Genomic DNA, 22,618 nt, shown 5'->3' on the forward strand with positions numbered 1-22,618 from the left:
AGAAGGCACATCACTGATGAAGCACAGGGTACTGCTCCCTGCCTGCACAAGAACGTGGCGTGAATTCACATACCCTCAACAAGGAACTGGAATACAGAACTTTATCTGAGTAGGGAGTCCTCTTCTTGAAACGGTGTGAGGTAGCACGGAGAGAAAGCAGGAGGTTATGTTCCCCCTTTCTAACCAGTATCTGCACTGAAACTTTGCTAGGTGGGTTCTAGAAGGCACTGGGCCTACTCACAGCTATCGTCACTCTAGCAGTTCAGAAATCTCACCACCAGGTATTTGGGAGAACATCCCAGCATCCTGTGCCACAAACACGTATTTGAAGTTGAAAAAAAAAAAGTTGCAAAAATCTTGCTCTTCATTATTTTAATGAATCACAAATCAAGTGACAAAAACAAACAGAGCGCGAGGAGAATAACATGAAACCAGCCCCACCAGCTGTTGACAGAAGGTAAAGACAGAATAATAGTTAAGGATAATTCAAGGGAAAACAAGGAAGTTAAGCATCGTAAGAGATACTCATTCTCACCAAGAACATCAGCCAAATCATATGGCAATTAAAATTTCATTTCAAGTGTTTCAAGAAGGTCTCTGCTTTGTTTCTTAACACAGTGAGTCCACAGAAGAGCGGGGACTGGGCTATCCCCAAAGTCATGGCAACAAGTCCTACAGAACGTATTCTACATTTCTCCCAATAATGGAGATGGCTAAAAAGAAAACGGAAATAAAGAGAAAGTGAGGACCCTTTACTACCCAGTGTGGTCTCAGAAATGGAATGTGTCTTCCCAGAGCCCAAAATCTTTGGCGTAGGTTCCTTTCTCAATGTCTGCGTGAATGCTTTAATCCCATGACCGTGAAGGTTGCAGCAGTCAGTTTCTCATAGACTAGAATCATTAGGGCAGCAGTAAGGACTGTCTGCAGGAGCTTTGCTTCAAGGCCTTTGTAGAGTCCCATTAATCCAAACCGCCTAAAAATAAAATAAAATAATAAAATATTTAAAAAACAAACACGTGTAAATAGCTTTCTGTAAGTAAATTGGTACACTAGGCAGAATTAATACAAGTTAATGACAACTGTAAGAATCTTAAATTCATTCCTGATCTCGAGTTACAGTTATGCTTCAAAGTATTTTAAAGAGAAAATTCTAGAAGAAACTTGCTTCTTTTTAAGGTCAGAGGTGAATGAATACATATCCTAGAAACCAAGTCCTGTTGAGATATTTAAGAAAACTTGGGTTTGTGTACTATTACAGTATATTACAAAAAAGAAACACACACAAAACAGGATGGATCAAATGGCAAGTCCAAGGTGGGGGCAAGAAGAAACAAGAGTCAGATCCAGCAACAGTTTCAACATATTAGCAATATTCAAGTCTTCTATATCATGCTAGAAAAAAAAAACAGAAGGCTCACCTCACTCTCTCCCGAAGAAGGTAAAAAACATTTTTAAGACTGCCTAGTGTTCGGTTCTCTGGGTTCAACCTATGGCGTCCAAACTGGAAAAAGAGGAAGAAACGACATTTTGTTATACTATTTCCTCACGCTACCAGGCAGAGAACCCAATACATAGGTAAGAAATTGCAAAGCCTATCCTAAACTTCTTTTAACATTTTCTAGGCTGTACTAGCAATCAAAGATTAAGTGAGGCCAAAACTCAGGTTACTCAGTTTTACACAGCAAGCATTAAAGCAGCATGTGCTACAATGAAGTCTTTTTGTCTAATGAATGGTGGTTGGCTTTTTGTTGTTCTGCTGAAGATTTCAGGATCTCAAAAACTGAGTCTGCAGAGTCTTAGTACAGATAGGAAATTTGAAGCTAGTTCCTTCTGGCTTGTACAGCTTGCATTTAATAAAAATTCAAAGCTTCATGCATCTGCAAACCACTATTTCATTGAGATTGCATAAGCGAATCCAAAATTTATCTGCCCATCACCAGTCTTTGAGGAAAACACCTGGCCTGAATTCTTTTACTCAGCATGTCTGCATATCCCCAGACTGTTTTCAAGCAAGCGTGCTAGCTGCTGCTGTAATTCTAAGGCTCAGGGTTAAGCTGGCAGTTTCAGCAGCTCCTTTTCTGTCACTCATTGAAACTCTTACCTGGTGCAGGTCAATAGCACTGTCAGCAAGCTGTAACCATGAATTATTAATGCACAGTGGTTGTCACACTTGTATTTATGCACAGATAGCTTTTGAAGTCTGTATCATGCTTCTGTGCTACGAAAGGTGAACTGGGATGAGTCTTACTCGGGCAACTGCTGATTCTTAGGTGTAAGAAATTACCACTGACAGCATGTAGAGTATACAAGCAGATTTAGGTAAGTTGGAAATAATAAGAAAATGCCAGGTTTACACACATTCCTTTGCTAAATGTCTTGAGATACAGCAGCAACAGAACACTAATGGAAATCACCCTCTACTAAGCAAATACACGCTCACAAACAATGATTTTGTCATCAGCAACTAACTGATTTCATATTGATAAATCAAGGTTAAGGACTTTTTTTCAAAGGCTGACAGCTGTCTGTTCCCTCTCCCCCCCAAAATGCTAACTAGGTTCCAGGCTACAATGCCAGCCACTGCCCGGATTACTCATAGGTTTCCAAATAACATCAGGATTAGGTGTTTTCTTCTCACCGCTTCTCCACCATGACATTACTCTGTTGTACTGCAAACAGAGCTTCATCAGTGGAAAAAGAAGTTAATTTCTCCCTAGGATGTCAATACTTCATCAGTTACTGGGGAAGATTTCCCAAAAGGACTAGCATTCTCTCACTAAAGAAATTAGGCATGAGTTTTAAAGGGAGATTCTGCAACCCAGGATTACTAAGAACATGAACCCTATTGGTATTTCCCAAGTGGGAATTTAACCTATCCACTGTTTACTGACAGGCTAAAGAAGCAGTTTCAGTGCATAAGGAGTGACAGCAGTGCCATGTATTTTTAATGACTGGAAGGGAGACAGACGTACCAAACTGCAAGGCTGGAAGCTGCCTAGCACTATCAGTTACACACGGTAACTGCTCATTATGTGGAAACGAGGAAGAGAGCTCTTCCAAGAGGTGGAAAGCAAAGGTGTAGACACTTCACTACAAAGAACCCTAATGACTATGAAAGAACAGTTTTGAGACATTTAAGATTAAAAAGAAAAAAGTCCTGTACTTCTACTTGGAGGACAGAACGTAATTTTTATGTACAAGACTTTATGAATTGTATCAGGCTTGTATTAGTTTGTGTAAAGCTGAAAAATTGTTTCAAAAGCCCAACTATGCAAAGTATACTTCTTGCAGAATGTTATTTCTGAAAATACCAAACCTTTGCTCATAAACTATTTTTTTTGAACATCACTTAGTCTGAGTGATAAAAACATCAGCAAAGAAAACAAAGCTAGCTTTAAAACAGAAAAAAAAGTACGAAGTAGTGCAAGCTTGAACTGGGCAGCCCAGGTACTGTAGATGTATGTGAAGTGACAGATGCACGTTTGTGCTGTTCTCACTAAAATTGTTCAGGGTTTCTGGCTATCGCTTCTTTTACAGAGCAAAGGGGAAGATGTTACCTCTAGTAACTGCAGAACTAGAGCTAGATTCCTTTTATTTCCCATCATCACAGGGAAAGGATGGATGGCACAAAGACATAGTACACAGGCCACTTTATTTCACCATGGGCCACTGTGAGAAACATCCCCCCCCACCAGGACACTGATGAGGCTGTGCTCTGCCAGAAAGAGAACTCATTACTGGCCAGGCACGGCAGCAGTAACCTAGCTGACTTAGGCTGAGAGATGCAGCTGGTTACTGCATTAAACCATCAGCACAACTGACCAGGGCTGCCTTAATTTTGAAGAAGAACACTGCCACCAAAAGTCAGAAGGATTTTGTTCTGAAAGCCAGTGGGAGCCAAATACAACATGAAGTAATAATCACAAGATTGTAGCTATTTCTACTGCATCCATGGGAAGGAGTGAGGGTTAAAGCTGTTCACACACCCCATGGAAACTGCAGTGCTGTGCAATGCTGAAGCTAACACGGAGCACTGGGGCTTTCCTGCCAGTTCTCCTTCACGGCAGCGGCAAACCCATCACAAATTAAAAACAGACCAATGCTGCAACTTATCCAAACAAAGCTAAATTTGCTTAAATGTTTTCTGTACCTATCACTTCAATAATAAAAGCCTGTGTTACCTAGTTTAACTCCTGAGATGTGCCCAGTCTCTTAAAACAGGTTAAGACATCGAATGAGGGCACTGGCTCAGCAGATCATCAGAAGTTGAGAAAATTTCAGACAAAAATGACTGACAAAATTTAATTTCTAACACATGGATGCCATGGTGTGCACCAGCAGGGTGGTGAAGTAAAAAGGAACAGACACCGATAGAAGCTGTGCAGACACAAAAGGTTTTCAGGGTTGTAACAACACATGGTAAATCTATTCAAGTCCCATTGATTTGAAATAAAACACCCAAGCTTTTTACAGGCCATGCAAAATCAAAATACATTTAGTCTGCTCAAGTTAGAGAGAAGATTAGAACTAAACTAATGGAAAATTGGCAAGAAAAAAACTTTTTTTTTTTTTTTTTTTTGTGATGAGCAACTAATAACAAAGATCCCCTATTAGGCTAGCCTGAAAAGCGATACCTTTAACATGGAAGGCTTACTTTCAAGAATTTGGCTACCTCTCCAAATTTACACAGCCTTTAAAACATGTAATGGCCTTACCACACGTGCAAGTTAGAGCTTCTCCTTACTTAGGAAAATAGCGTCACACTTCACGTGGAAACATTTATTAATGTTTAATGGCTATGTGACCAACATGAAAAAATATAAAATAGATTTTAAAACATTGAAATTAAACTACAACTCTTGCTTACGTACGGTCAGGTTCACGCACTGCCCTTCCCCTTTGTTCTGTTACAATATTATTACAGTATGGGCACATACTGAAGCATTAACGTATTAACATAACATTATCCAGCACACATACAACTTGCAAGTGAGAATAAATGCAAGTGTTTCCATTACCACTACAATTAGCTTACAAGGCTTGGCAAGTGGTTAAAGATATTATTTATGAGGCAGGTCAGCTTCCCTATCACATTGCAGAATCACATTCTGGCTATTGACAAGGTCAGGCCAGAATAAAACGAAACCCATGAACAGAACTTTTTTTGGATTTACCCTAGGTCATCTGGAAACAAATTGGGCTTCGAGGATTTAATTTTAATTTCCTACTTAACACATTTTCTATTTATATTCAAAGAAGTAAAATTGTACTCTTCAGTGCCTAGAAGCAGGATGGTGCATCAGCTGCTGGGAGATGCTGTACTGATGCATTCTGGCATCTCTCCTCCTAGCCTCTTGAAACAAATTGCTTCAGTAACGCCAAGTACTGTTAGAATGCATCTGGAGGGCATCAAAGGAAAGAGGTGTCCTTGCCAATGACCTGCATCACGCAAAGGGGCTCCCAAAAATAGGGGTTCGTGAACACAAAGAGCAAAAAGACACATGAAGAGGCCTTGCAGTATACAGAACAAGTCAGAGGCTGTTACCCTGGAATAAAACGAGGACTTACCCGCAGAATTGACTGCACTGTCTGCAGAGGATAAGTGAGGGTGGTGGCAACTGCTTTGGCTATTGCACCGATGACAAAAACATCCAAAGAGGTGAGCTGTTCAATATATAAAGAGCACAAAGCACCACATTAGTCAGTTACCTGTACGTGTCTGGGGATTCTGTGCTGTCACCTGCTGCCAGGTTATCCAAGTATGTTTGGCATCAAAATTTCATGAAGCATTTGGGTTTTCTTGTTTTTAAGAGTCAGAACTATAGTCCAACCAAGCTACTTCCCTACAATTAAATTACACTTCAAAGTTTTACCTGCTCACAAGCTTTTGGAATTCTCATTTGCTCACTCTAACTAGGTTATTGAAATACAGCACAGATAATGCCAGCTAAATCAAACCCAAAGCACTGAGAGTAGACATAAGATAAGGGAAGTGGCATTAAAACATGCCATCAATTCCCAACTATTTCAGGCTTTGCAATATTTAAACTAAGTCACACAACACACACTTGTGGAAAGGTGACGGATTGAAAGGCTCCTTGACCACGATTCTATACTCCTGAGACACAGCCACTCTGCTATCAGGCAGAATTTTAGCCTTGATGACACAGGCTAAAAATCTCACTCCCCTATTAGCTAAGGACAGCTGTTGGAACTGCACCCCACCTCCAAAACCCACAATGTTCCATGATGCACCAAAGGCATTGTTATAGCCTAAACTCTGACTGCCTATTTCAGTGTAACAACGTAACAGCTCACCTCAGCAGGAATTAATTACTGAAAATTAGCAGATGCCCATATCAGAACATTTATTAAATTGCCAAAATATGTTGATTCCAATCAGAAATATATGCAATCAATATACTTGATTTACTGGAGATAGGGTAACAGGGTGAGTGTAAGTACCTACTTATAAAACAGATACATTAGAATTTAACCCCCCTAATTTAAATCATGAGCTGCAAACGATTCTAAGTAAATGTGGACACAAAGTGCAGTTTTATTTTTAAAGGAAGAGGAGTTCACATAGTAATAACTTCCTTAGGGATATGAAAGATTCACATCTCATTTGGCATCATAATCATGTACCTTTATCAAAAATACACGTTTGAAAAACAAACAAAAAAGAAACCCACACAAAATACTGACACCTCAAATACCCAAGAACCTAAACCAAACCTACATTTCTAAATTTCCTGATGTAATTAACACATGTCAAAGAACCTGTCTTATAACAGAGAATGGCCATCACCTGGCCTCGAAACATACTTACTTCCACCTGTCTTTTCAAAAGCTTCCGTTTAAAGCCTTCATAAAACATGAACTGTATAGCAGGATTGAAGACCAGCAGCAAAGAGGGAAAGGTACCATTCCATAAAGCTAAGACTCCTTCATCTCGTATTATCTGATGAAAGGCATCTGAAAAGAAAGATAGAAAAGTCTTTAGAGTTTTGAGTACAAAATTATGAAATATAGAAGATGGGTAAAGTTATATTTAAAGGCTGATATTCAAATCGTATAAAAACCCACTGCAGTCTTCTGTGTGACACTTTTCTTCTTCCATTCTAATCTAACCCGGAAGGGAAAAACAGTGATAAAGAAGGTATCCTCACACCACCACTGATGTAAATAAAGCTTGCTTTCCATGCAGATGCCCTGCTCTTTTTAGTCCAAGCTCAGAATCACTACTAGTTTTCTTAACCCTCTTCAAAACTGCTTTTTATTTTTAAAATTATTATTATTAAAGTGCAAGACAGCCTGAATGTGTCAGTGGTTAAGAGATGATGGTCAGTAAAATTCTAATTTGCAAATTGTCTGTTAAAAGTCAGACTCCCAGCTACCACATCACTGGGCTCCCTACTACTGCAGAATTTCTGTAAGATGATCTGTACCTTTGCAAAAGGTCTTTGTGTCACAGGTGTGCAAACTACAAACTCTAAATTACCATCAGAGGTAGCAAAGCCCAGTTTCCTGTCAAACTCAATGACTACAAAGTGACAGTGAAGCACAGAGATTCCACAACAAAATCTGTTGTACAAATAAAAGTCTGATCGTCAGAGCCTTTGATACCGTATTTAATTTAAGTAACTCTTTGGTTACTTTAACAGATGCTTACCTATTATGCCTTTATAATTGGTTGGCACAATGTCTTCATTTCTAAATTTTGCTCCCTGCAGCTTCAGCCGTGTGTTCACTACCCAGAGAGGAGTGGTCAAGAGTACGTTTGCTACACCTAATGCAAACACAGGACAAAGAAAATCAGCAAGAACCAGAAGATTGCAAGGGTTTTCTTATCCCCTTTTACCCTAATTCACACATCACTGAAGTTACTGTTAGGAAGAGAGGGAAAAAAAACAGTGAGTCAGTAATTTGTAATATGCTACTTCAGGTATTCCCCCCGATCTTGTTGTGAATTAGACCAGCAGCACACTGCATGCAGCAGGAAGATAACCTTCTACTCCTCCCCATAACTAAAAATAACCCACTGAATCTGAGCACATTGAAGGAATCTTTAGTGAACTTGTTACTTTGCTGTGTAGTACCTCACACTGGAACACGAGGTACTCTGCTTGTTCATGCCCTACTTCACTCCATGACGTAGAGGAGGCTGCCTGCCTACTTTCAAACAGAAAACACAAAGTGATAAGGGTAGAAGGACTATTCTAGGAGCAGAGATCAAAACAGAGAGATGTAGGCAGTTTAATTAGCAGAAAAAAATAATCAGAAAGAATAAGAAAACTTAGTTTTTTAGACACGCTAAGTACACCTACGGTGGACAACACTGGATTCTCCAAGTATCTGAAGACTTTGAAATGGCAACAGGATTACAAGCAGTAACAAACCCCAACAGTAAAGCTGGAAAGCTGAGTATCAGAAACTTTTATGGGGAATAAATATAGACAAAGATACATAAGGTTGCAACAAAAATGTAGTTTAGAACTGTACTTTGCAATAACAGGGAGAAGGATTAAGTAACATTACTTCTGCAATCATCTAGTACACCTCTTCCCAGTTCAGTAGTGACTAAGAGCAGTTACTTTGAAGTTCCAATGTAAAAACAAGCTCCTGATCTTCCTTTCTCACAACTATTTCTACGTTACAAAAACTAGCAACTGCTTGCACTTTGGTCCCTTTGTTTGGAGACTGAGTTACAGACTGAATTACTCCGTTATATTGAGATGGACACACTACAACACTATCAAGAACAGTAAACCTGAAAAAGGTGAAACTTTACTACCTATGTTATGTCTGCTTTTGTTGTTGTTGCTTTGTTTGTTGTTTTGTTTTTCCCTTGAAGTGGGTAGAGAGGGTTCAGAAAAACAGAATATAAACCTAACTATCACAGAATGGCTGAGTTTGGAAGGGACCTCTGAAGGTTTTCTGGTCCAACGCCCCTGCTCAAGCAGAGATACCCAGAGCAGGCTGCCCAGGACCATGTCCAGGCAGCTTTTGGAGATCTCCAAGGAGGGAGCCTCTACAGCTTTTCTGGGCACCTTGTACCACTGCTCCATCACCTGCACAGTGAAAAAATGTTTACTGATATCGAGGGAACCTCCTGTGTCCCAGCTTGTGCCCATTGCCTCTTGTCCTGGCACGGGGTACCACTGACAAGAGCCTGGCTCCATCCTCTCTGCACCCTCCCCTCAGGTATTTATAGACACAGGTAAGACTCCCCTCAGCGTCCTCCACTCTGGGCTGAACGGTCCCAGCTCTCTCAGCCTTCCCTCACAGGAGAGATGCTCCAGTCCCTTCATCATCTTTAGGACTCTGCTGGACAACTGCTCCTCCTGGTTTTGTGTCACCTGGGAACATGCTGAGAGCACGCTTTGCCCCATCATCTAGACAACCTCACTGGCTGTCCATACAGACCACACATCAGCAGGATGCCTAGGAGGATCTCATGGGGAACAGAAACTGAAACTATGCCTCAGTGTCCTTCATAAGGACTGTACACAGCTCTCAGGTTTTGAGCAACATCCAGCACCATAAAAGTCAAGCTACATTAATCTCTTTTAACCAAAGTCAGCACAATTCCACTATGGAACAAAGGGTTAAAACCCAACAGGTTAGAGTCCAATCTACTTGTAGGTTTTCACGCTGACTCAGTTAAAGGTGAAGTCATAAAACTTTATTTTCCAGACTGAAAAGGAAATGGTTTGGACTTGCTTTTTTTTCATTGCTTTTTTTTTTTTGTGTGTGTGTTATTTATCCAATCTGTATTTGCTACCAGTAGAAGGAATGAGAGATGGATACGGAGAATTAGTGGATTCTTTCAATTTATACCAGAAATTATTCCACAGGGATATCCACTACTGACGTTGAAGACAACCTAGTCATTTAACTGACAAGCTACCAGCCTAATTCCAGCAGCCTTTGATCCAGAATGATCTTTGTAAGATTACTCCACTGATGAAGCCAACTTAACAATTTCCTTCCTTACTTTCCCCCAACTACCCACCTATCGGCTGCACCTACGCTGGAAGTACAAGGACCTACCTAAAAATAAACAAAAAGCCCCCCAGTTCACAGGCTTTTCAGTAAGATCACAAGTAATTGCTCCTGCAGAACAGTACTGGCAAACACAGGCACACAGTGGTAATTTTTCACGCTGGATTTCCTAGAAAAGGAACTAGTGTCACCATTTCTTCAAAGAAGTCACTGTAGCATCCACATGAGAGGAAGGGATGAAAAAGAACAGACAGGTCCTCCTGTACACGCTATCTGGGGGCTTACTGTCCCTTTCAGGTGACCCAGAAAGAAATCTAAAAGCTGGCCTCCAAATCCTTACTCTAACAACTCTCAGATCCTAATCAAAAATATTTTGGAATTGTCATATTTCATATTTCCCTCTGAAAAAAAAATACAACAAAACTTACCTCTCCCTGCTACTTCTCTTCAAGACCTAAAAGGTGATATCTAGATACCATGGCAAACAATACCCCAGGCACAAATAAAATACAAGGCTGAAACAGCACCATGCTTTCTGCCAGAACTGACAACAGGAACAGCTTGTGCACATGCTTATTGTGAGCTGGGGAGGACATGGAAGAGCAATGAGAGCTGTACAACAACACAGGTCTGCCTACAGGGGCTGTCTATCATGGCAAGCTGGGACAGAGTTTATTTTCTTCATAGAGGCTCACACAATGCTGTGGTTTGGATTTTTGATGAAAACACCAGTGATAACACACTGAAGTTTTTAGTTGTTACAGAGCAGTGTTCACACTGAGCCACAGACTTTGCTGTTTCTCGTGCTGCCTGACAGCAAGGGGGCTGGGGGTGCAGCTGGAGCTGGGAGGGGACACAGCCAGGACAGCTGAGGCTGCCCAGAGGGATATCCCATGCCATACAGCACCATGCTCAGCAATAAAGCTGGGGTAAAGAAGCAGAAAGGGAGGGATGTTTGGAGCGATGGCATTTGTCTTCCCAAGAAACCATGCCGCATGCTGAGCCCTGCTTTTCTGGAAATGGCAGAGCACCTGCCTGCTGATGGGAAGTGGTAAATGAATTCCTTGTTTAACTTTGCTTACACACGTAACTTTTGCTTTACCTAGTAAACTGTCTTTATCTCAACCCATGAGTTCTCATGCTTTTGCCTCCCCAATTCTCTCCCCGATCCCACGCTGGGAGAGTGGACGAGTGTGTGGTGCCGAGCTGTCTGCTGGGGCTAAACCACAACACAGGAGCAGGCACTGAGCGTGACCTCCAACGGACTTCACAAAGAAGAATGTTAGTTAAAACTCTCAATTTCACCAGAAATGTATTTTCAGTATATTCCATTACCTGCAACAACCCCAAGAACCAAGTCTTTTCCAGTGGTTGAATGCTGACCTTTGACCCAGAGAGCTTTAAGACTATTAAACGTGTAGAAATAAACAAAATTGGAGCAGCAGAGGCTGGAGATAACAGGGAACCATCCTCGATATGGTGCCAGCCTGATGGAAAGAAAAAAGTCAAAGTAAGGAAAACGTCATGGTAAGGAACAGCAAAGCATTTATGTGATCGGGCTGATTTTACACGCTGAAGGTCCCAGAGATGCAACACTGGATACTACGTACAATACTAACTAGGTATGTCTTTATCATTAATGGAACGATAAACCATAAACCATACTAAAATCCTGATTATACCATAAGAATTAAGCCATTAAGCACTCACCAAAAAAAATAAATAAATAAATCAAGACCAGTTTTATTGAAAAGGAGATGCAGAGGTAGAATACCTTTACAGTGATTAGCCTGGTGCTCACTCACACCAGAAGCATGTATTACACCACTGTATTTGTTCTCTATCCACATCCAGCAATGAACTCCAAACATTTAGGGCACAAATATGCTCAAATTGTATATGTTAACATACAAACTGATACAGTCGCTTCAAGTCACACACTGAAACATGCACACTTAGACACCAAGAAGTAACCCTTATCCTTGCTGAGAATGAGAGATGTCAGCCCAATAGAAAAGGTAACAACCTAGGAAGGAGATATTCACTTCTCCAAGGACAGAAAATAACACTTCACATAGCTGGGGAAGCAGAGAGAAAGGGCAAAAAAATGAAATAAAAAAAGAAAAAAAATAATAAGAACACTACGCCTTCAATATAAAAACGAACTGACAAACAACTAGAGCAAGGGAAAAAACGTGTCTGGGTTCCTACAATTAATTTTAAAGATGGAAGACTAACTACTGAAATTAATATATTCCACCAAGGAGATTTTTCCTAAGGATGCAACCTGGGGCATGAGGTATGCAGGTGGGAGGAATTTCTAGTAAGTGCCTTGCAGTAAAGTCTAGAGCAAAACAGTCAAGCAAGTGAGGAAAAAACTTTACCTACTTAAATTTAACTAGATTAATCACAGATGAAAAAGTGAATAGGCAAACCTACCCTTACAATTCAGAGTAATTTTTCAGGTGCTGTCATTGTTTGTGTAGCTTGATTTAAGAATGATCTTCTAACAATCAATTAGCAAAGCTCCCTTCTGTGACAGGCCTGATGAGCCTGTAAGAACAGGGACACCTTAGCAGCTGACCTGCATCCCCAGCATGTCCTGCAGTACATCCCAAAAGGATAGCAATATGCATCTTCATTGAAGCTGCACAGGCCAGGAAGAGAAGAGAAGAAGAAATCTCCTTAAAGAAGAGCCTCCAGGATTACTGATTGTTGGAGTTCATGAAAATACTGGGAATACAGGGAAAAAAAAAAAGAGTATCCCCAAGATGGAGACCACAAAGGCTGCAAGGCTGGTAAATGCAGCATCTGACTGTTCTTGTGATGCAAACACCAGGTTTTCATCCTTAGGTGCTTCAACTGCTTCTCTCAAATGTAGCTGGGGATATACCACATTGTTAGGACTGCTTCTGAAGTTACAGGTGTCACTGATTACACAGCTGCGGTTAAAAACTAACTGTGCATACTGTTAGTCATCGGTACAACAGTTTTTGCATCACCTATTTCTTCGGTGCTGGAAAAGAAAGGAAGAAACACCCCCTGCGGACCATGTCTTCTGAATTTGAGCTATTTTTGATGATTTTCAAGCAAAATATCTTGCAGTACATAACTGAGACAAAAAGTATGATTTTGGTGACTCAAGTTGTCAGTGTTAGTATTGGTCATTCATGAACAAATATTTCTGAACATAAAAACTAATTTTGTGTTCCAAAGTGCATCTTTGAGACGAACTCAATGTCCCCCAGCGAACACCCTTTGTATCACCCAGAAAAGAATGAAAGTGCGGTGAAGAAAGCAAAGCTGCTTAAAAAACTTCTGCAGAAGCTGCAATCCATTAGCTAAACCTATTTGCTTTACATCACATCTAGGTGAGAGAAGCACTCTCAGAAAAGCACACTGAGACAAGACTCCATAAACTAATGCCAACAACAACACGTTGATCTCACATTGCAGTGCTTTGCTTGTTTTGTTGTTGTTGTTTGTTTTTGCTGGTTGGTTTCAGCTGGGTGTGTGTGTTACTCCAGACATTCCTAAAACTAGTTTATTCATGGCTTATCCACATCTTCCAATAATCTTTGGAGGAAACAAGGTTTCCTTCTTGCCAGAATTACTGACTTTTGTTTCACAGGAGAAGGAAGATGCCCACTTTTGCAGTCTCTCCAATTCCCAATTTCTTAATTGAAGTTTCTTTGCCATCCTCATGTGACAAATATAATGCAGAAATGTGAACAGGAGAGCACTCACTGACTGAGAGGTTCTTGTGCATACAACTGCCAATTGCTCAAGTTCAAAGGTGTCAAAAAAATTACTAGCCAAGCTAAACTTTTGTCAGCTTTAAAAGTCCTGGAAGCTCCAGTGCACTTAAGCGAATCCCTAGAACTCTTAAGAAAATATTTGTAATGAGGACACACGTACAATTATTTTTCTGCCCAGTACAGACGGTGAGCAAATACTGAAACAACGTTGCTGGAAGTTAAATACTTTTCCATAGACCTTGAATCTCATTAGCACAAAGAATCACTTGTTTCTTTCCACATGCTTAAGAGAAGAAACTTCCATCTGGGAAATGTGTCCCAATTCTCCCGTTCAAAGTGGCTCAGCTGCCCCACAGTCTCATCTTGGTTATGAGAAATGGACACACCCAGGAATTAGGACAGACAAAGCTGGTTTATCAGGTACATGAAGGCACATTTGTGTACAAGCCTGCATTTCTGAAGAGACACAGCCACCTCACTAATGGAGGCACAGTTACATTGCTAAACAGCTTGATTGCATAATGTACTCAAGAAAGTTAATCCAAATTAACTGAAGATGATCACGTCGGATTACGCAAGTCACATCACTTATGTGGGGACACTTTGAATTAAAGGAAAAATCTGTCCACACAGATACAGGCTAACTATTCCACTTTAAAAAGAAAATTCAGATTAGTTCTAGAGCTTGCCTACATTAATACTAGAGGAAAATTAGTAACTACTCACAAGCCTTCTTCTTTGATTATTTCCAGTAGGACTGCTGGAGTTGTCTTCGACTTCCTCTTCTCATCCACTGGAAAACAGAAGAATTGAATTTTTAGATTATTCTGATTTTTAGTACTCATTTTTAATTCCTTAGCCTTCCTAGTCTGAACATACCCCAGAACAGCGTATTTCTTCTTCCTTGTAGGGGACACACATTCTCTGTTTCTGCAGAAATTCCAAAAAGCACATCTCTACTTTCATTGCTAGGTAAGGCTACTTGTCACTGGTGCTCTTCCCCAGACTAGCAGGTTCTTTTGGGCACCAAAGTATCTGCCGTTACCAATTCCTAACCTTAGAGCTGTGACATGAGCTGAACGTAGGTAAGAGACTAGGACTGGGCCACCCATCTGCTCTCAAAATCACTCCTTGCACTCCAGAGCAGCTCTACAAGCAGAGCCACCTCTTGCAGTTAATCTGCAAATAGCTAAGCCTTAGCAAAACACTGTCTTTCCCTGTGTTGAAGGCTGTTCAAGAGCCGTATGGCACCAACTTCTCAACCACCTATTTCTGACCACCTGGCTGATGATCTCCCTCTAGCTCTTAATTAACGCTTTAATTGCAGTCCTAGTGTGTCTGGTGATTCTGTGACTTTTGATTAGGAGATAGAGCATTAGAACAAAGTCTATACTCTGATTTTTTGTAAAATCAGTCAGATGATTCTGCTTCAAGTTCTGTCCCTTTAATCCATTCTCAGGAGTAATTCTGGACTAGTTTTTCGTGATACTGCCCCTGCGGTGTGAAGTGTTCTCAGCAGTCAAAACCACCACCACCACCCCACGAATATAATACTGCATAATCTCACCTCTTTCTTTTCTCAGGATAAGACAACCATTTAGAAGCCAAATCTGGCCACAGATCACACGGGCTTTCCAGCTAATTAAAAGGTTGCCCAATACTTTCAAAAGGGAGAATTACCTTTGGCTTGAAAAATGGTGTTAGTGATTTAAAGGTGTTGCACAAGGCAGATTCTTGGTCATGCAAGATAGGTCCCCTGCAACCACCCTCACAAATGCCCAAGAGAAAAAAAATGAAATGCCACAGTACAAAGAACCTCGAGTTCTGACACTTACCCTGAAGTCTAAGCCTAGCTGTGTCCAAAGGAAAAAATACTGTCATCGCCGTCACGCTGCCCTGAAAAACAAAATAAACTGGCTAAATAGTGCATCAGCTGCTAATTCACATGCCTGACAAACCCTCTGGTAGCCCTTTTCTTCTCACCTGGAAACTTGAGTATAAAGGGGATAAACTCCATGTGTAAGAACATTGAATTGAAGTGTTTTTTTGGTCCCAGGCTTGCAAACAAGTTCTTTAACTTACTAATTATTAGATCAAGCTAAAACTAAAACCATGAGAAGCTTTTTGTTCAAAGAGAAAGTTTTTGAAGCCTGTGAGCAGATAAAGTGAGCATCGGGAGACAAACATCACACTAACTCTCATAGCCTCTGTGCTCTGTTGCTGGTGAAGGGGAAAGAATGACACAAGCAATGCTGTCTTACAGTAACATTGCTTTGACTTATGGGAAAAAACAACACTTGCTCATTAAAAAGAAAGAAATAGGATAATTATTTCAGGACTTAATCTAGCATTGTACTAGATTTCAGTTTAGGCAATTAAGACCCACCTACAAAGTATGTCTGCATTAATATTGCACAGCTTTTGGAAAAGATATCCAACTCAAAAGGAACCTGGCTTGCTGCAAACTTCTTAACACTCTCCAGTAATACTAAATGCATTAAGTGGCTGCTAAAGCCGTGGGGCTCTTTCATTAGCAGCCATAGAGAATTAAGCAGTGGGAAGGTCCCACTACACAGCATGTAAAGGTTCCAGCCCTCCCCTTTCATTTCCCTGCTGCTCCAGCATAACTGGGTGCATTTCATCCTGTTTCCATCTTCTTAAAGTGAGATTCAGCATGAATCCTGCTCTCGGGGCAACCCACCACACAGCAACAAACACGTGCTGAAATCAGAAAGCAGTAATGGGGAAGATGGGGTAGAGGCAGGCAGGACAAATGGTAGGCACTTCACCTACACTTACAATGTCCACGAAGCTACAGCTCAACAGAATGTCATGAGATAATTCGGCTGATGAACAGATCGTGGCCAACAAAAGATAGCTTATACCCTCTCCCCCTCCTTTAGCTAAATTGAAGAAAATAAACTAAGAGAAGCAGAGTGATTTCCTTCCTGGGTTTGTAAACAGAGCTCAGCTGTGTGGTCTGAAGGATGACAGAAGCATCACATGGAGGGGACCGGATCTCATGGCTAGGGGTAAGGGAAGGGTAGAAATGAGCAGGCCCAGCCCTTTTCCCAGCAGGAGATCCTTTCGAGATGGACTCAGGCACCTTTCTGAATCACAGCCGAGGCCGACAGGGCAAGTAACTCATTGCTGCTTGCGGGTACGTGCAATGAAGCGCACAGCCTCGTGCTGCTGAACGGGGGAGGCTTCACGTCTGCCTTCCCACCACCCTCCCGCTGGTGCCGAAGCCAAGCTGTTTGCCAGCTCAAGTCACACTGTCACCAAATAATCTCCACGACAGGTACGAACTGGCTGAAGCAACCCCAGCTCTTGGTAAACCGTCCTTCAACGCCTGCTGCCTCCATTCTGATGGCATAGCTATTTGGGCAGCTATGCGATGATGCGGCCAAGGAAGCTAACCTGGCCAAAGAAGCACTTTTTGGCTAGGCTGCTTTTTCAGTTGGATCAGTTCCCTGATCAGCATCACCGCAGCACCACACAAACAACTGGCAGCGACCAAGAGGTGACAGTGAGTGGCCAGGACAAGCCGCCCGGGGTGACTTCACTGCCACGCAGGTCTGCATGGTCACAGCTGGCAGTTTGCTGGCTTAAAGAAAACACAAGTAAAATGTTGTCCACCAACATTCAGAGTTGCTTAATTACTGCCATAATACTTCTATAAAATTGCCATTCCCGTAGCTTTTGAAACATGAAGGTTGCTTTACAGCTACATGCAGAGATGAAGAATACTTCTATAATCAAAGTCAATATGAAATCAAGCTTTTTTTTTTCCTGCTCACAACATTAATTAGTCTCAGACTTGCCTAGGTAGCCTAGCATCTTTATGAACTTTCACCAAATTAGAAGAGAAACAGAAGTGATGGTGTTGTGATCTGACATGCTCTTCTGATTCATTACTTCAGCACAGTTCATAGGATTTTTGTTGGTTTTTTTTAAAAAAATTCTTGCATCACATCCCCATTCCACCCCTCACCAGCGTGCCTTACGCTAATTTAAGCAGAAAGTGAGACGACAGCAGAACAATTAGTAGCTGTGTCAAAGATCTTGACAAAATCCACGTGTTCCTGCAGTAAACAGAAGTCTCAAGGTGGATGAATGTATCGGTATTATAACAAAATAAAAATCAAGGTATCTAGCACAAGGTGGTTAAAAAAAAAAAAAAGCAGCTGCCCTGATTTCAGAAAAAGGTCTGTAAGGTGCATGTGGGTATCAGTACCAGCGGGTGGAAGCCCCAAGGGAACAGGAGTCCAGGAGATGCAAGTGGTCCCGTGCTCCTTCCCTGCCAAACCACTGCCGCTCAGGTGCCAGCATCTCCAAATACGACAGGGAAACCTCATGAACTTACCGTCACCAGGGGAGCTGAGGTACCATTTTATTACCATTTTATCCTGCTCTAAGTTCACGGCCAGGTGTATAAACCCGGCTGGTGTGGCACAGCCTGATGCCAGGGGCTGTACGGGCGCTGGCAGCCCGTTTGGGAGTTCCCTTTCTCAAAACTGGCAACAAAACCCGCGTTACCTCAGCTGCTTCAACGAGCAGACCTAAACCACCTGGAAGAGCAGGCACCAACCCCACATTTATTTACGATGGAGACCAAACGACCTCAAGCGCCTTCTCCTGCTTCCCCCGGCGGGCCGCTTTACCCGCGGCTCCTATTGTTCCGCCGCATTTCGCGACCTCCACCCCACCCGAGCCGCCCTGAGGACTGGGATTAGGAGCAGAGCTTTTGCCCTGCCTGGTGCTCAGCAGCCTGAGCGCCTCACAGCCTGCTGACACCCACCGGCAGCAGCCACGGGCAGGGCGCGGGGTCGCCCCCGGAGCGCTCCCCGCTCGCTTCCAGCCGTCCCTCCCGTATCTCCTCCACCACGAAGTCCCCTCCCCAGCCCCGGCCGCCCGCCGCTCACCAGGGCCCCGGACACGGCGTGGACCAGGCTCTCGTAGGAGGCGACGGAGGCCATGGCCGCGGCCGCGGCGCGCTCCGGCTGCGAGGCGCTGCCGGCGGGGATGGCGGCGCTGCCCGCGGCCGCCCCCGGCCCCGCCATGGCGCCCGCCTCCCCCGCTCCCCGCCGCCGGGCAGGGCCCGGCCCTCCCGCCGCCTCCGCGCATGCGCCGCGCCTCAGCCCGGCGCTGAGGGGGCTTTGAGGGATTTTTAAATTTATTTATTTTATTATTTTTTTTTTTCTCGGTGCCTCGCGGCGGCTGTCAGAATGTGCCCAGTCACCGCATTGCTTATCCTGCCGTTTCTGCAGCGCTGCAGGGCGTTCGCGTCACGCCTGGCTGTGAGGGCCGGGGACTGGCAAAAAAGGCTCTGGACCGTGGGGGCTGGCTCAGAGCCCCCTCTTAGCCTGTTCTGTGCAGGAAATAAGGGAATTCCTCGCTTTGTACAAGTACTGTTTGTGTCTCTTCCCCCGTCCCCCTCCTCACACATCGTATGCTGTTGTGTTTGTTTTTGGTACACTTCCCCTGTTTGACCACCACACAGTGGGATATGCCACTCCATTCGAGGAAGACATTGCTTTAGCAGATCATCCATTGGTCTTTATACACCATGGGTCTTTATTTATCCGTCTGTGAGGAAAATGCCACCTTCTGGGAAGGAGGGGAGGCTATGCAAAGCAAGCTGGTCTGCTTGAGGCAAGCATCACCCTTCCAGCACTAACCTCTACGTGCTCAGTAGGTAGACGCCAACTCCAGCACCTTAACATGCCACACAGCTGTTTGTTCATTTATACGAGGCAAACACCACAGAAAAAGTTCTTTTTTTCTTAAAAATAAGACTGCCACACATATACAAAAAATTCAGGCTTTAATTTAGAATTAAATTGTACGCATTTCACCAGCCATCTCCTGTCATGAAAGCACGAGGGAGTTCTACAAAAACAAGGAGCATTTATACAGTCACTTTGCACTATAAAAGTGCACATTTTTGGCATGAACTCCTCCAGCAGGACAAATTCACTTCCACCACTGTTCTTCTTTGCAATTGTGGCCCTAGCTGTGCAGAGGGAAGCTTTAAATAAGAGGCAGCTTGTACTACAGATTGAATTTCCATTCAGAGGATTTGGGCACAAATTTACATATTATTATTATGCTGCAGTGGCCATTACTGAAAGGTTGTAGTAGCTTTTGGTAGTTTTATACCTGCAGTCAAGGGTCAGAGCCCTGTTGCATAGTGTGTGTGTGTGTTTGAGCAACTTGTCTCTCTCTGTTTCAACTGCTGCTCCAAGGGAGAAGAGGAAACGTCAGGACAGATGCCGGTTGTTATTGTATTACTTAAGTGAGCGCCATTGTGTGGTAATGGGGAGAATGCAGGGCTTGGGGCCTGTCTTCTAATTTGCCAGTTTGTATTTTGTTTTTGAAAAGTGCTCTCACTTCACTGTTGGACCGTGAATAAAAGAGGCTTGCCAAAGTGACTTGTTTTTCCTTCCATCAGATGGGCAGCAGCCAGACTGTCTCAAAGGTGGACAAGACTGGGCAGAGTGATGTTAGGCCAGAGGCACAGTGGGTCAATAAATGAGTCTTAAAAAGCCACGTGAAGGCAAAACCATGTGGTGCAAACAGACATATCCGCTGGCCATTTGCAACGAGTTGTAGTTCCAAAAAAGCTGTCTTTTAACACCGTGTTTTCTCGTTACATTCAGGGCATCTGCATAAAGCCAGTGTAAGCCAAACTCAGGCGTAAGTCCTGCTGTGAGATGTAGAAGTAAGCAACGTTGTTCTGGGGGCTGGTAGCAGCTGCTGTCTGCACAGAATCCTTCACCCAAAAGGACAGGAGGTAAGGGACTCAGCCAGGAGGAGCTGGAGCCAGGTCAGCTTTGGCATCCACCTTCCTGTGGGACATGTGGTGCTCCTGACTGGAACTGGCGTTTGGATTCGGGTCCCCTTGGAAAACCCACAGGGCGTCTAGTCTGGGGGACCCTGCAGTGCTTTCGTGATCGTAGGGCAAGGGGGGTTGCTGCAGCAGTGGTAGAAGGCCAGAGGGTTGTTGGCTTTCATCAGCTGCGGTGTGGTCTGCAAGTGGCTGGTGCCAGGGCAGAGGTGGGCTGGAGTACTCAGGCAAGAGGGCGATTCGCTAGGAAAATGGAAGTGTTTTCTCCTGATGTCCAGAGAAAGGTGTCTCGTGAAACTTGCAGCGCTTTGCAGAGGTGGGCTTCAGCCACAGTTTAGACGTGGTAGAGTGAGGGTAGCGCTAGAGAAAAGTGATTCTGGGATCCCAAAGAGCTGAAGGAGAAGAAAAATGCAGCTTCTGAGTGAATGCAGAAAAAACTGCTGAGCACTACAGGACGAGTCATAGGAGTGCAGTAGCATGACATAAGTAAATGCAAGTACAGGGGAAGTGAGAACATTTATAAGGTAACGACAAAAAAAATAGATGAGTTGGTGGCTGGCTGATCTGTGCTATGGAGCAACAAAGAAATTCAGGTGACTGTGGTATGCAAATAGTCGATCACCTTGTGAATCAGGCTTAGGGAAGTTGCTGCCTTCTGGTGTGGTCCTCACGAACAGGAGCTTAGCGAAGGAAGCTTTGTCTCACGGCCACCGCTGGCTGGAGGATCCATTGGATGTAAGTACTGAGGACCGCCCTGTAAACCTGAGTCTTCATAACTAAGTTGTTAACTTAGTCTTACTAATGAAGTGCTATTACTGTACCTGTCTTTGTACAAATATGCTTCTGAGCTGAATATTCTAGATGGATGGTCTCAGACAGCTTGAGATCTGCTTTTCAATAATGAAGTGTATTTGCAGAAGGCGTTGTGACTCTTTCTGTGAAGTGGCTGACAAAGTTGTGCACCTTTTGTGGTTGCACATATTTAAGTACGTTAACTTACAAAAAATAAAACTTTATTTCTTTATGCATAAATATTTCAGTGGCAACAAGGAATACAAGTTTCTACTAGCTGTAAAAAGAAAGCACCGAGGACTACAGGATTAGGGGCAGCAGTTTACCTTGGAATTTCTTCCTGAAGGACAGCAAGAGAAGCAGTCAGATGGTAACTGTAGTTTGTACAGAACAAAGGTACTCAAAGACGAGGTACTGTTTGTGAGCTGTGAAATAGCAAGGAGGTGAGAAATAAACCAGGTTGTAGTAAAGGGAAATCTGTTATTAAAATCTTTAGTTTCCTAAAGCTCATGTTCATACTTTGAAGGCTAAGAGTTTCTAGAAATTCATTTGTATTGTGTAGTCACAAAGAAAAGCGTAATAGCAGAAGATTGGATCAGCCCCCTTAAAAACAGAGCAGTGTTTAAAGTAGGAAAATTACTTTTTTAAAGTGGGCCAAAGGAACAAGTTATGAGGAAGTTACCAGAACTAGGTGTGAAAATATCAAGGTATTACATTGACAATGAAGTGGCAGCTACCAGCCGCAATACCTCGAATTAGAGAGAACCTGTGCTGACGGTCAGCCGTTGATATCTACCATCTGAAAAAGGAAAGCACCAAGTGCCATCTGCGCTTTCCCATTTCAGGTAAAAAATAATAAAGCCTGTTGCTAATAGTTTGTAAGGAAGAATGAGCACAACTGCTCTTAAAAAAAAAAAATTGCTTTTCATTGTTGTTATACCAAAACGAAAGTGCATGAGCAAAAATAGATTTTCAAAGCCATTTGTAAAGCACGACATCTTTTGCTTTAGTCTCTTAGGTGAAAATGTCTCAAACTAGAAGAAAATAAAAGTCAAAACGGAGATGAATTCTGAGCCTCTTTGGCGGGAAAAACAGAGGACAACCAGGAAGTGCATCGGAACAGATGGTAGGCATTTATCAAGAGCCTGGGAAAGAAAACAAACAGCAAGGCACCAAAACTTGGGTTTGATACTTTGTTAATCTATGGAAA

General features: G+C 42.8%; 1 protein-coding gene across 1 annotated transcript; it reads right to left on the reverse strand.

Moving 5' to 3' along the window:
- Positions 1–355: 355 nt before the first annotated feature.
- On the reverse strand, positions 356–18,885 carry SLC25A17 (solute carrier family 25 member 17). The gene is made up of 9 exons (XM_068667264.1): positions 18,692–18,885; positions 15,602–15,662; positions 14,493–14,559; positions 11,344–11,495; positions 7,676–7,792; positions 6,833–6,978; positions 5,569–5,664; positions 1,419–1,501; positions 356–973 (listed from the first exon to the last, which is right to left on the reverse strand). The coding sequence occupies exons 1-9, from the start codon at positions 18,827–18,829 to the stop codon at positions 826–828; spliced, it is 1,008 nt and encodes a 335-aa protein (XP_068523365.1). The 5' UTR covers positions 18,830–18,885; the 3' UTR covers positions 356–825.
- Between the last annotated feature and the right edge of the window lie 3,733 nt (positions 18,886–22,618).

This window comes from Anas acuta, chromosome 1, assembly GCF_963932015.1.
Source record: "Anas acuta chromosome 1, bAnaAcu1.1, whole genome shotgun sequence".
NCBI classification, from domain to species: domain Eukaryota; kingdom Metazoa; phylum Chordata; class Aves; order Anseriformes; family Anatidae; genus Anas; species Anas acuta.

Coding starts and splice junctions, on each gene's coding strand:
- SLC25A17 (XM_068667264.1), bottom strand. CDS start 18,829: ATGGCGGGGCCGGGGGCGGCCGCGGGCAGCGCCGCCATCCCCGCCGGC. Junction 11,496..14,492: donor ATAATCAAAGAAGAAGGCTT/GTGAGTAGTTAC, acceptor TCTTTCCATCAG/GCTGGCACCATATCGAGGAT. Junction 974..1,418: donor CTTCTTCGGGAGAGAGTGAG/GTGAGCCTTCTG, acceptor TTTTATTTTTAG/GCGGTTTGGATTAATGGGAC.